This window comes from Eublepharis macularius, chromosome 6 (genome assembly GCF_028583425.1).
Source record: "Eublepharis macularius isolate TG4126 chromosome 6, MPM_Emac_v1.0, whole genome shotgun sequence".
Taxonomy (NCBI): Eukaryota; Metazoa; Chordata; class Lepidosauria; order Squamata; family Eublepharidae; genus Eublepharis; species Eublepharis macularius.
This window is the reverse complement of record NC_072795.1, coordinates 112,860,966-112,875,507: the sequence shown is the minus strand read 5'-3', so window position 1 is coordinate 112,875,507 and position 14,542 is coordinate 112,860,966. Positions and strand designations below refer to the sequence as shown.

General features: G+C 42.3%; 1 protein-coding gene across 1 annotated transcript in view; it reads right to left on the bottom strand.

Annotated features, from left to right (window-relative positions):
* Positions 1 to 14,542, bottom strand: part of CDH23 (cadherin related 23) — an 819,524-nt gene that overhangs the window by 655,765 nt on the left and 149,217 nt on the right. Inside the window, exons 6-7 of the mRNA XM_054983948.1 lie at positions 9,327 to 9,374; positions 8,432 to 8,524 (exon numbers count right to left, since the gene is read on the bottom strand). Of these exons, the coding sequence (XP_054839923.1) occupies positions 8,432 to 8,524; positions 9,327 to 9,374 (141 nt within the window). The remainder of the gene's footprint in view (positions 1 to 8,431; positions 8,525 to 9,326; positions 9,375 to 14,542) is intronic.

Genomic DNA, 14,542 nt, shown 5'->3' with positions numbered 1-14,542 from the left:
AGCCTTGGCTGTAATCTTGTTCTTATGCATGCGCTCCAACGAGTCATCTGTCTTAGCACTGAAAAGCTCTTTTCCCTCTTTGAGCTTGGCCCTGAATTCATGAGGAAGAACAGAAGAAACAGTGCAGCCAGGAACGCTTACCAAGGCACTACTACGGATGCCACGGAGTGACTAGAACAATCTGTTGCATAGCTCAAGGCATTTAGTTGCTGTTTGGAAGTTTAATTCCCTCAGCTTAGATGACCCTGGGCAGGGCATTTTTGTCATCTGGTAGGGTATCAACATACTGTGATTTCTGTCCTATAAATACATTTAGTATTTGCTCATGATAGTTGTGTAGTTAGCAATTTTAAAATCAAGGGCATCTGAAGAGTACACCCTCCTTCCCAGCAGCGGTGCCAGGGTTTTCAGTGCTTGCAGCCAGCCAGTGGGCTGGGCGTTCCACCAGGTGGGAGCCAGGACCAAAAAGGCCATGGCTCTGGTTGACACTAGGCGGGCCTCCCTAGGGCCCGTGATCATTAACAGCTGTTTGTCGCTGGATCGAAGCGTCCTATGGGGCTTATATAGGGAGAGGTTGGGGGGGGGGTTCTCTCCTATTCTCAATCTGCAAAGCAACTACACTGTCTATTATGTGGGGATGGGACCTGATTCTCTGCCTATATTGGCCCCACCAGCAGATACAAGCAAAGCCTTGTCCCTGCTTAGAGGATTCAATCCAAGATGAAGTACCGTATGAAAAGTGGTCCCATAGTTATGTAGAATCATAAAGCCCTACCAAAGTCTGAGGCAATGATTGGCATAAAGCATTAATAATATACATAATAACACTAATTAATCCCATTCAGCAGAAACATCTGCTAATTGTTCCGGGCTGGATGATATCCCTGTCAGTCATATAACTGGTGAGTCACTCTCTTTCCCCCTTAATGCCTCTCTCTACTGCCCAGGAAACCGGAACCAGAAAAAGAGGTAACAGAATAACTGTTAAGAGCCAAATGTTTTCTATCATTACTGACTGTAGGAAATTATACTGTGGCTGGATTTATTAAATTAACTGTATTAAAGAATGGTCATGATTATGGTCAGATGTTGATTAATTATTATACAAATTCATATTCCCAGTTGATATTGGGCAACCCATTCCACCTGCCTGCATCCTATTAAAAAAACATACGATGAGTAAGGACATAGGTTTTTGTTGCAAGTTGCTTCAAGCATACCTGGTGTATCAGCAACTAGCTGATGTTCTAAATAAAGAAATAATAGGGAAGTTAATAAACAAGTGGTATTTGCCATTCATTGTCTTAATTTGTATTTACAGCTGCACTTTCTTAAGAAGTTTTTGGTGCAGAAATTATTAAGAAAAAGAAATTATGAGGGGGAAAAAACCATAAACGGCTACAAACAGGCACAACACTAACTCATTTTGCATCTTCGCACTCTAAGTCATATCAGGAGTACTTAGGGGGCCATATAGGTGGCCACACATTAAGGAACTAATTAGCCCAGCCATCCCCACCAAGTTATTTCTGTAAGGGAATAAAATGCTACATCATCCTTCCATTTGTCTTCAGTAGCCATCTACTTATACTTGCTCATCATAGTCTCCATACAAAAAAAATACACTCTCCCTCCATTCTTTCATCAGACTTGAGCAGAGAAAGCAAGGACACAGGAATAGCCTTTTAACACAGGGAACAGGGCTGTACTGTAATGAAATTATTCAGAAGATTGCTTTGGTAAAGGGATAGGGAATGTTGACTATACTACTGTGTGCTATCTGTTGCTGTTAAGTATGCTCCTACTACATAATTTCTGCATCATTCTACATACCACGTTTAAATGTTTCTGCGTTTTCCAGCTGTTTCAGGTTTCTGCTTGTTTTCAGATTTCTGCAATCCAAACCCTATTGCATTGTTTATTGGATGTCCCATCCTATTGATAGTATTGATTTATATAAATAAATTAAATAAATAAAGCAGCAAGGATCTCATTTTTGTTCTGTTACCAAGCTTCACATGCAAATTCTTCTAAAGATCAGAGAGAGCATCGTATAACTTACTGCAATTGTGAAGAGGCTTCCTTACTTACCTGGCTACTCATTAACTGTGGCTAGTGCTGGGGAGTGCAGAAGTTGAACAGCTTCCTGATGTCCATCCCTTAGAGCCAGGTTCAGAACCCCTTGTGTGTAGGCACTTTGCCTATCAGTCCTCCATTGCATGCAGCTTCAGAGTGCAGTTGTAATGCGGTTCATTCATACTTTGACTATGAAGAGCCCCATGGCGCAGAGTGGTAAGCTGCAGTACTGCAGCCCAAGCTCTGCTCACGACCTGAGTTCGATCCTGGTGGAAGCTGGGTTCAGGTAGCCACCTCACGTTTGACTCAGCCTTCCATCCTTCTGAGGTTGGTTAAATGAGTACCCAGTTTCCTAGGGGTAAAGTGTAGATGACTGGGGAAGGCAATAGCAAACCACCCCGTAACAAAAGGTTGCCAAGAAAATGTCAGTAATGACTCGGTGCTTGCACCGGGTGCTTGCACCTTTACCGCTTTTTACCTACTTTGACTATCCATTCTAGCTTATCAAAGTTTCATCTTCTCTAGGTTTAACTTCTGTTCATCTGACTGCTTCTTACTTAGGATGCAGGTCTGATAGTGCCAGAATCTCTTGCTCTGAATCTACCAACACACACTGTCATTCCAATTCCTCCTGCATACAGTTCTCCCTGTTCCGGTCATGACATTTCCCTTTATTCACCCAAAAAGTGCAGTGCCTCTCCCAGTCCTGAACAATTTACATTCTCCAATCAAACCCACTTGATAAAGCAGTGTTATGCATATTTTAAATCTGTATTTTAGGAGGCAAGTTTATTTTGCATTCCATTTATTCACGCTGATCTTTTTCTGATGTTCCAGCTGCCAAACAACAGCCGTAAATTTGAATAGCCTTCCCCTACTGCTCTACCCCTTTGCGGGAACTGCTGTAACCGAGAGGATTATTCATGTCAAAGCAAGACAAAGAAAAAACTGCTTTCAGCGCCTACAAATATTTCTAATTAGTAGTCTGTGCAAAGATGCATTTGCAATACAGCTGTCTGTTCCCTCATACACTTTCCACCTCAGTCTATCTACTGCATTTACATGTTGTCTTATATTTAAAAACAAAGATGCAAAAAAGCTCAACAATGTTGGGCCAGTAGTTATGTTTCAGCAGTAGTAATGTTGTTTGGAGAAAAGCCCTACCTCGCAGTATAAGTTTGCTGAACTGCACACAAAAGAAGCCCATCCTAATTCTTTTGAAAGTCACAGTATTACTTAAGTTGAATGCCAGGGATTCAAAATGAAGGGCAGGCTAGGAAATCAATTCACACATACACTTTGGTTAGGAGGTTTGCTTTATAAGGTGGGAAGCAGTGATAAGCAAGTGTGATCAAGGCAGAAGGTATTTTGAAAGGCATAAACTTTCAGGGTCACATTAGAAGTAACAATGGAAACATGCATTTCTTTTCACACATGTATTCAAAGTTCCTCCTCTCCCCCTTTATGGTGTGAACAGAGCAGATACGTGAATGATTGCTCTATCACATCTGAACTGGCTGTAGCTATAATGATAAAACTCAGTAATATGTTGTTTTGTTTCTTTAACTGCAATGCCCTGTAATGTTTTGACTGTATTCCAAACTTGATGATAAAGTGTAGATGAAATGTTATACCAGCATCCTGCTGTTATCAACAGTCATCACTTCTCAGAGCTACAATGGAAAAGGTCCTGGTCATGAGCTCATTGGGACACTGGGTAAGCCATTCTCATCTCTGTCTCAGTCCCCTCCCCCACTTATGACCAACTCCAATATAGAGGTAATAATGTAGAGGAATGAACTCTAAATTGTTCACTTCTAGGACATTTATTACTTCACTGTTCCCAGCACATTCCAGCAGATACAAGTATCAGCTCAGTATGGATTCACATGGTTGATTTTTTTCATCCTGAAGGTAAATATTTTAGTCAGCGTTCATTCAGATTCTGATAAAAGCTGTTTTAAAAGTTTCACTAAACTTGAATTTCTATATCCAGAATCCACTAAACTCTGCTTTGGAGCCCAAGATGTCTGCTAAGATTCATCATGTACAAAAGAAAAACATACACAATGGTTGATGTTATCAGCATACTTCCTAATATAAAAAGACAAGCCATGTGGCCAACAATTCACTTTTTATCCCCACACAGGGGCACTCTGCAGGGATAAGAAGTGAGTCATGGGCAACACAGGTTGCCTTCCCACTGCCTTGGCAGCCTCCTCGAGCCTCCAGAGGCCTGGGAAGGCTTGGCACAGTGGCAGGAAGGCCCAACGTTGTGTCATGGCCCTCCAGATGCCCCAAGGAGGCTGTGGCAGTGGCAAGGCCCAGCACCGTGGCATTGGGAAGGCCCAGCACAGCCCTCTGGAGACCTGGCACAGCAGCGGGAATGCCCAGTGCCACACTGTGGCCCTCTGGAGGCCCTGAGGAGGCCACCACAAGGTCCAAACTACCCATTATGATTTGTAACCTACAGGGTAAGGCTTTCCCTAACCTGCCTTTGATGCCCTCTGTCAGACATTAGGAGTGGGGAAACTTTATTTTGCTAGTATGAGGCCCTGAACTGGATTGGGACCATGGTGCAGGGGGAGAAGGAACTTCATCCTTTGCCTCCATACCATTTTCTCAACTTGAAATGGACCCACAGGGTATGGCTTGCCGTGTTGGAGGACTGCCTGTGTACTGATGACCTACCCTCAACCCTTCATGGGAGAAATAATGCCCCCCATCATTTCAAGTTGGAAGAATGGCATAGGGGTGAAGGGTGAAACCATTTATCACACACAGACACTACTGTCTTCCTAATCGCAATAGGGCCCCAAGCAGTTGAAAGACAAGGTTCTTGCTTCTGATATCTGGCTATTGGCATTGAAGTCAGGTTGCGAAACTGGTTCAAGCCCAAATTTTGCATTCCAAATCACCCATTCCCAAACCACAACATTGTATAGTGGCACATACTTGTCATTCATAGTTATATAAAATGGATAAGTAATTTCTTCCTTCCGGAAGACACTCTTAATAATTGAAAAAACTATGCAAAAATACAGCTTCAGGCTTCTCTGATCTTAGGTTTTGTACAAGTGGGTACGTGCAGGTTAGGAACCTATTTTTTTTACAAACACACACAGAGATAAATTTTCAACATTCTGAAAAAAAGTTATGCTAGAAAGCCAAGTTCACTGCTGCTTCATCTGTCTTTACACTATATTCTTTTATTTAATATAAATAACGGATGGCATGACACCATTGCACTGTGTATCTCTTTTCTTGCCACCAGCCAACAGAGTGCAGTGGAAGAGACACAAAACACGATAATATCACATCGTGCACTGTTTATATTATTCTTTATGAGAAATAAATAGTAGAAACACATTTTAAAAACATTTATACTCTGCCTATCCCAACCAAAACAGAGCACAAAGCAGCTTCCAAAAATGCTTTGCTCCTCTGTTGTTCAGGTGTAAGTGATCCACATATACCCTGATTCCAGGGGTGCACTCGTAAGACCTCCCTTCCTCATGTGCTTCAACCAGCATTGAAACCACTCAGAGGAGCAGGAAAGCCACTGCATCCTCCCGGACAGGAGACAGAATGCTACTAAAGGGTGAGTGGAATGCAAGGCTCTTAGCAGACTAGCTTCATCCCCCTCATGCTCCAAAGATATGCAGAAATCTTGACAATAAACGTGCTGGAGAACTTCCCCGATTACATCTTTCTGATCTCAACTCATCCTTCTCTAATCAAAGTAGTGCTTTCCTGCCTGATGGTCCATTTTACAGTATAAATGGACCGATCTGAACCCAGTAAAAGAGTGCAGCTTTCTATGACCCAAAAAGGCCATCACACACAGCACAGCAACCTTTATTGGCATAAATAATACAGACAAAAAAGGCCATCACTCTCAGAGCCACTCTGAACATCTCTGCAAGAACACTGTTCAATCCAAGCAGTTATAGATGGTAACTATTGCCCAATCCCTGCATCTATCTCCAGTTTCCCCACTGCCTTCCCATTGGGTAACAGAGGGGCTTCTGTAGGTGCCACCCGGCAGACAGGCAAGATCAACAGCAACCCATACATGTTTTCTCTATTGGGGCCACCTCCTTGTAGAAAGGCCTGCCTAAGGAGGTTAGGAGGCTTCCCATACCTCTGTAATTCTGTAGACTATGCAGAACAGAGTTGTTCAGGAGAGCTTTTCTATAAAGGTAATAGGGCTACAGTATAACAGAATGGTCCTAGGCCTAAATGTCTCATTATATTGTACTGATGTACATTGTGTAATCCAGTTTGTGTCTTGGTGAGAAAGGCAGACTATAAATGTAGTACGTAAATAAATAAAGTCTATCTGATGGGGTGGGAAAATGGCATGATAGAACCTGATCTCATCAGATCTCGGCAGCTAAGCAGGGTCAGTACTTGGATAGGCAATCAAAAATGAAGACTCTGTAGAGGAAGGCACTGGCATACCACCTCTGCTTCTCACTTGCTTTGACAGCCCCTTGTTAGAGTTGTCATACGTTGATTGCGACTTGACAGCACAGACACACACAGATCGGATGGGAAGGTGAGCAACTACATTTTGGAGGAATGAAATGGGTACATGGGCTCATACCAGAAGAGACAATCCTTTAGAAATGGCAGTCACTTGTTCTTTTTCAATATCTAGTTTAGATTTAATTCTTAACCTATTACTTCTGTTAGTATAGTTTAAATTGTATCTGCATTGCAAACATACCAAGAAAACAACATGATCCACTATCAGGCCAAGACAAAATGCTTGGTAATAAGCAACTTTGGAATACAATGTATTTCTATGGCAGGATCCAAGTCATCAGAGAATGTTTTTGCACCTTTAAAGTCCCTCACTTAAGTTTATCAAGTTTATCAACTTATGTATAGTATCAGTGCATAAAGGTTAAGGCCGTTTCCACCTGCTGTTAAAGAGACAGCCCACTCACTTAACTCTACCAGGTTTTTTTTTCACTCACTCCATACGACTCCGATTTCAAAGCAGAAGCAGGTAGTTTGGCTTTCATTTTTTGGCATCTTTTAGCCAGCACAGGAAAGAATGGGAAATCCCGTTCTCAGAAAAGACTCTGAACAAACGGATTTTGCATTTTGCCTTGGTGCAGCCCTTTTTCTTCTTCCTTAAAATCAGAGTTGCACACATCAGTTTTGTATTGCATCAGTTCATTTGTTTTGTTTTGTTGCTAAAAATTGTTTCTTAAACCTGAACTGAAGGATTCTGATTCAACGACTTTTACTCTGTGGTTCTTGGAAAATAAATTAATTTCTTCTTGGAATGGCTTCAGACATTACACAGAAGTGGAGATGTGACAGAGAAAAGAATGTACAGGATACTTTGATTCCTGGTAATGTCTGAAGCAGGAGTAGTCACATCTCAGCTACTTCAGGCCTTATACAGGAAAGACAAATCACAAATTCCACCCTCCTTGATTTTGTAATGCTCAATGATGCACCGAGGCACAAACTTTAATGAGAGGATGCAGAAAGCAGTAACACAGAGGCATTCCCTTTTAAGAGTGAGAAACAGCTGGCTGAGTGACCCTTATATTCTGATTTGATCTGAGAATACCCTGCAGGAAATGATCAATCAAATTCCTCAGAAAATACAAACACATCCATTCAGAAGACTTAGTACAGACAAATGACATTTGATGGGGAGGGAGGGAATCATCTTGCTTCTACCTTATCAAAGCCGAGGTCGTACTACAGCCCTCTCTTAATCTCAAAAATTTATCATAATTTTATCCTGCCCTTCCATCAGGGAGTTCAAGGCAATGTTATGTAGTTCTCCTCTCCTCATCCACTACACTCACAACAACACTGTGAGGTGGGTTAGGTTGAAAGAGAGTGATTGGCCCAGTGTCACCCTGTGAACTTCTTCACTAAGTGAATTTGAACTTGGGCCTCCCCAGTCCTAGTCTAACACATGAACTGCTTTGCCACTGTGGCTCTTGAAGCTACATTACAAATTTATCTACAGTACAGGCGAAGTGAATTGATAGTCACTCTGTCCTTCCAGGCATCCCAAGGAATTACAAGGGATGTATTGCAGGGATGCTTAGAAATTATCATTTAACTACATTTCCTATTACAGTTATATTGGCATAAACTGATACAAGCTTATTTGCATGGATATGCCCCTGTTGAGTAATAGTCCAGTTAGTTAGTAAGTCACTAGAAGAACTTTCCTCAGTGCATATTCAGTGGATCAAACCTCCTTTTCTTCACAATCATGAGGGAAACAATTCAATTTCTGTTGACTGAAGTAACTTTTTCGTAAAGAAGATAAGAAAGTTTTTCAAAGAGGGGTGGGGGAGGGAGAAATTCCTACCTCAGGAATACGAACACTATATGGCTGGTTGTGAAACCTTGGTGCATTGTCGTTCACATCCCCAACTTGAATATTGACTGAGCCCTTGATCACCTATTTGCCAAATGACAAAAATAAATTTTAGTCATCCATATTAAGGACAATAACAAGTTGCAAACACATAAAAGCAATATTACACAACACATACAATTATATACAACATATACCATCTGCAATGAAAATAGCACAGCCATTCTGCTGAAGCAAGTTATCCTCCAACAGATGCTCTTTTTAAAATGCGCGATTCCACCTTCCACAGACTGGATGTCACCACTATCTTTGATGGCATCCAATCAGTGGATTTCCCTCACCAGGCAAATTCTCTAGGTGTCATCTTTACTTATTTTAGGCCAGTGATCCAAACACGGTGCTTGCCAATGTGTTTCTTGGTGCCAGGAGCATGCAGAGCACATAGGAGAGTGGTTCCCCCCCACCCACCATGTTCCTGCACCTTTCTTCCCTCCCGCCAACAGATGAGAGGCTGCGGGGGGGGGGGGTGCTGGGGAAGGGGGACTAGCAAACCTAATATATAGTGATAATATAACTGGGGCAAGGTATACATAGAAACCAGCACCACACCCTGCTCTGAAACTTACAAGCTTTCATGTAAATGAAAAAAACCAAACAGCTGAAAATGCTTTCACACCATATACTATTGTGCTCAAACAACATAGGCCTCAAATAATTATGTGCTCCCCGCAAGACAACCATATTTCCATAGCCCTGGAAGAACTCCTTCAGAAAATTGCTGGGACTGTGGCAGCTGTGATCTTAACCGCCCTCCCCCCCCCCTCCAGAGAGCACTGTCCAAATCAGCTTTCTCCATTTTAGAATGTGGAACAAATGTCATGCTTACCCCTTGGCTGTCACTGACAGAAAATTCAACTGTGAATTCTGACTTGGTCTGAAATGAGAAGAAAGAGATGTAATTAGAGATGCCACAATGGTAATCTGTTGATAGAAGGCTTTGGATTTGAGCTGAATATAATTACATGCTTTCGCAGACTGGAAGAAGCAGTGAAAGTGTCCCAAGAATAACTACACACACTCAAGACAAGCCTGCAATACCAGTACACTTTTACACAGATATCAAGGAGATTTCAACTAAGGAACTAATCGTGGTCAAGAACTGCTTCTTGGCAGATAATATTTAGAGGACAATATAAGAGTTTCGTGAGTGAGCCCAGGCAGCTGGAGCATTCGGGGTGGGTGGGGAGATAAAAATGCTGGTTTATTGTGACAAAGCATCCTCTTGGAGCCAGGCAGCCTGGGAACCAGCAACTCCGGATGGCTACTCTTCTTTACATCTCTGTGTGAAAACCATGTCTTTGACTCATTGATGCCTTTCTATTGAACCAGGGGAATGGCAGGCTCTGGAGGTTCAGAAACACAAACCCACATAGCCTGCGGCACATGTGAGCTGGGCTCTGATACTGACCCTTTGTCTTTGGGGGGTCCCCCCCCATTAAACCTGTACCTTAGTCCTAGAGTTACCAGTCTTGCTGGAGGGCTAGGGTGAGGAAGAGCGTAACAGAAAGGTTCATAAAAAGTTAGGGAAAGAGAATTAAGGTAAGAGCTTTCTGAATTCTACAATTTTCTTTCAGAATTTCATACCTACACAACACACACATATATCCCTTCCTTCCTGTTTATAAAGATAATTAGAGGGCCTTTATCAAGCCTCCCTCTCTCCCACTATAAAAAAGGTAGCAAATGATAAAATAAAACAGAAGGTGACAGGAAAGAGGATCTTTTCAGAGGTGGCATAGAGCCCCAGTTCTTGTATATTCTTTCCTCTGATGAATCCAGGGTCAAATCCAAATTACTCATTCTAAGTCGCATGTTCCCCGCATTCCCCACGCAATCCCGAGTGCCAGTCACATTACCTCATTAAACAGACGCATTTCATTCGCATTTCTCCTGAATATGTGGTCACAGGTTTTCAACGGGAGTTTCACAGTGGCCATGAACGGGCCAATGCACAATTTACGTGGTTTTTTTAAAAACCACCCCCCTTCCTGTCTCTCCGGCCGTTCCGAGAGTTCCTATTGGCTGATTCAACTTGCAAGTGCTCCGTAGTCTGCAAAAGACTGTTTTTGACTTCATAGCATTGGATTTATTGATTATGCTGTTTTTGAATCATATCTGGTAGTTTGAAAAATCATTTTGGGGTGAATCCATCCTCAGAACGGACTCGCGGAACTTCCTTTTTAACTGTTTTTTATTTTTTTATTTTATATTACTGTAATATCGAAATTACGAAATATCGAAATAATGACACTCCAAGGAAGTGAAACTTCAGTAAAATTCAGGCACTGAACTGTCCTGCATAGGAAATGCCCACGAAAGCTTCCCACATGCTTCCAAATTTCCAAAAAAGAAACGGGAGAGAGCCATCAGTGCTGTCAGTGGGGGAAAGAGAGGCATCATTATCTTCAATGATGTTTCTTTATAAGGCAAGATCGAAATAACGGAAAAGTGCGCTAAAATTTTTTTTAAAAAATGGGCGGGAAAAAAAGGTCCCGCCCAAAAAAGCGGTTTTCAAGCGGCCGTGTGACCGGAGGGACACAAGAGAAAGACGGATTGGAAGCAGGAATGTGAACGAAGAGGAAAAAATCGTGGATTGGAGGCAAACGGAAGATATCCGATAAACATGCGGGTAATGGGTGAATGTGGATTTGACCCAGGATGCAACTTAATTAATTTTAGGTATAATCAAGATTTCTTCATTTTCCAGATCGTTTAGTGATTGAGCTTTGGTTGCTGTTGTTCTATGATATTATTACTGAAGTTTTGATCTCATCTGGCTTTTCTTTTCTTTTTATTCTTAAGACTATGGTTGTTTTTATTACTGTTGTCTGTTATCATTTGTTGGTTAAACTTGGACTTATACATTATACATTGAATACAGATTTTAGAGTAGGAAAGCAACATATAAGAGAGAAAAACAGGGGGAAAGGTACAGGTTGTAAAAAGTACCTAACAGGCTTTTCTATTTTGGTTGGTCTTTATAAAATGCATTACATGGCTTTTGTTTGGGGACTTTGCTATGGACCAACACCAGTATTTTTTGTCTTATTTATTCAGTTGTTTAAAAAAAATAACAATATTGGATAAATTAATACTGATCAATTAAATCGTCAAATTAGGGTTGCCAACTCTGAGTTGGGAAATTCCTGGAGGTTTCAGGAGTGTCGCCTGGTAAAGGTGGGATTTAGGGAGGGGAGGGAGCTCAGTGGGGGCATAATGCCATAGAGTCCACCCTCCAAGGCAGTCATTTTCTTCAGGGGAACTGATCTGTGCTGTCTGGAGATCAGTTGTAATTCCAGGTACCACTTGGCGGTTAGCAACCGTAATCCAAACAAACATTTATAACATTACCTTTAAAACAATATACATTCAAATAGTCGTTTTGAGTAAAAATATGACCACCATCCCTCCACCACTTTGTCACACATACATACGCAATTGTTCAGTCTTAATATGCATTCCTTTCAAGCTGATCACACTTTTGTGGCACTTTCTAGAGGGTTGCCAGCCTTCAGACGGAACTTGGGAGATCTCTTGAAATTACAGGAAATCTCTTCACTACAGATATCAATTCCCCTGGAGAAAAAGGATGCTTTGGAGGGTGGCCTCTATGCCATTATACCCCGCTGAGACCCCTCACCAAACCCCACCCTCCCCAGGTCCCACCCATACATTTTCAGAAATTTCCTAGCCTATAGTTGACCTCCTCATTCACCAGCCACTTACTCACAACTGGCCAGCCTTGTCCCAAACAGCCCCCTTTTAGCTCAGTCTTTCATCTCCAATTTACAGTGTTGTGATTGCTGCCTGCATTGTCCAGAGAGCTTGATGGGCTCTTAATCGCTTCCTAGTTCCTTTGTCACTCTTTCAGAGGATCCTTTTGCGGCCAGCCTCATTCTTCAACTCCCTCAACCAACCCTTTTTCCAACTGCCATTCTCCCTTTCATATCAGTCAACCCCCTAACATTCTATCATCTCCATAACAACCAAAACCTTCTATTAGCCTGCTTTCTTCTTCAGGCCTATTCTCTGCAGAAAGTCATCTCTATTTTTCCAACATGAAAGAAAAGAACCTTAAAGGGACAAATATTTATACAGGACAGCAAGACACAGGTTCAGTAACAACTTAAAGACCAACTAGATTTCTAGGGTATGAGCTTTCGAAAGTAAGAGCTCCCTTTGTAAGCTATGAGGAGTGGGGAAAGAAAGGGGACTTTGTAATCCAGGCAGAGGATGGAAGGAGTATTAAGGACCCCTTCCTTTTTCCACGCCTCATATCTGACAAAATGCCATAGAGTTCACCCTTCCAAGGCAGGCATTTTCCCCAGGGGAACTGATCTCTGTTGCCTGGAGATCAGTTGTAATTCCAGGAGAACTCCAGCTACCACCTGGAGGCTGGCAACCCTAGTTTGGAGTCAACATATTTGCTTGAGCTGGTAGATTTCTAACAATGACTCACTTTGCATTGATTAGGAGACTACACTTTCCAAATAGGCAATTTCCATTCTCTTTTGCCTTGAAAACTGTACCTTGGAGGAGGTTCTGAGGATTGTTTACCATAGCATGTGTTTTCTTCCATGATCTCCCAGGTACAATGCAATCTGAGAAGGACCTGTGTGGGATTTAATGCCTAAGGGCACTGCCTGCAGCTAGTCTGTGAAAGCCAAATGCCAAGGATAGAGAAGACATCATCCATTTGTCTCAGGAAGGCTCTTTGTCATTCTTCCATTACCTCTAATTCTCATCTATCCCCTCCCCTTCACCCAGCGCAACAAGGCAGGAAAAATGATGAAAGACATCTAAAGGAAGAATTCTGTTGAACATGGAAATGATAAGCTAGGACAGAGATTAGTGAGGCACAGGGTGGACTCCAGGCTACTTTATGCCCTGTAGAATATTCCATTCTGCACCTTATTTTTCTAGCATGTAAATTTTTGCTTTAAAATGTATAATGCTTCCCTTCTTTTGCCAAAGCTATGTGTTTCCAGAGACCATTTTCATCTATGCCTCTGTGTCAGTTTTGTGCATTTTATGCCACTTTCCTCATGTTTGTTGCCTTATGTTGATTCCCAACCTCCCTTTCTCTATTTTTCAACTGATCTTATTTCACTGATGCTTTTTTACTCTGCTCTTGTATTCCAACTTCTCACATTTAGCTTCCATGTCACACTTGCCCATACTCATCGCCTTACATGGAAATGCACTTCGCTTACTATCACTAACTTCTGTCTGCTTCGTAAGTACAAGCACCATGCATTGTAGAAGAAGATGACTGAATTAAACAGACTTTCTTGTGGGTATTGTCTGTGCTTTCTACCACTCAAAATGTATTCACATATTTGCATATGGCACCAGCCCAAGATATCTTAAAGTACTGAAAAACATGCCCCTAACTATTCTCCACATGCCCCTAAATATTCCTCTTGACACTATGTCAAGTATCTTCACCTTCTGCAGCCATGTACAGCAAAGTAGTGAAAAATATGAGCTGTAAACTGAAAAAGTTCCTAGTTCAAATCTTATTTTGTGCCCCACAGCAGCCCAATTAGGCCTGACCCGGACCCGAATCTGGCCTGATTTGGGCTGAATCGGGCTACTGTGGTGCATGGGAGCGTGTCACACCGCCCAGGAGCATGTTGCACTGCCTGGGAATGTGCCGCACCACCGGGGAGTGCGCCTGGTAAGCAGGGGCGAGAGTGGAGAATGGGAGCAGGGGATCCCTTGCCCTCGGTAGGGGACTGGCAACCCTACCTATGGCCTAGTTGTGTGGTGCTGGCTGAGCCAGGACTAGTTGCATGTTGGGGAGCCTGCAAGGATTTTCTGGGAGTTCTTCCTGTATCCTTCTTCCCCATGCTATTTCCTCTTTCCTTCCTCCTGGCAGCCTCCATGTGCTCACTTTTCCCTACATCCTTTTCTCCTTCAAACCCATTAAACAACTCACCTGTTATCTTCCCCCCACCTTCACTTATATTTCTTAATTTACTTCATTTATACTCTGCCTTTCTCCACAATGGGGACCCAAACCAGTTTACATCATTCTTC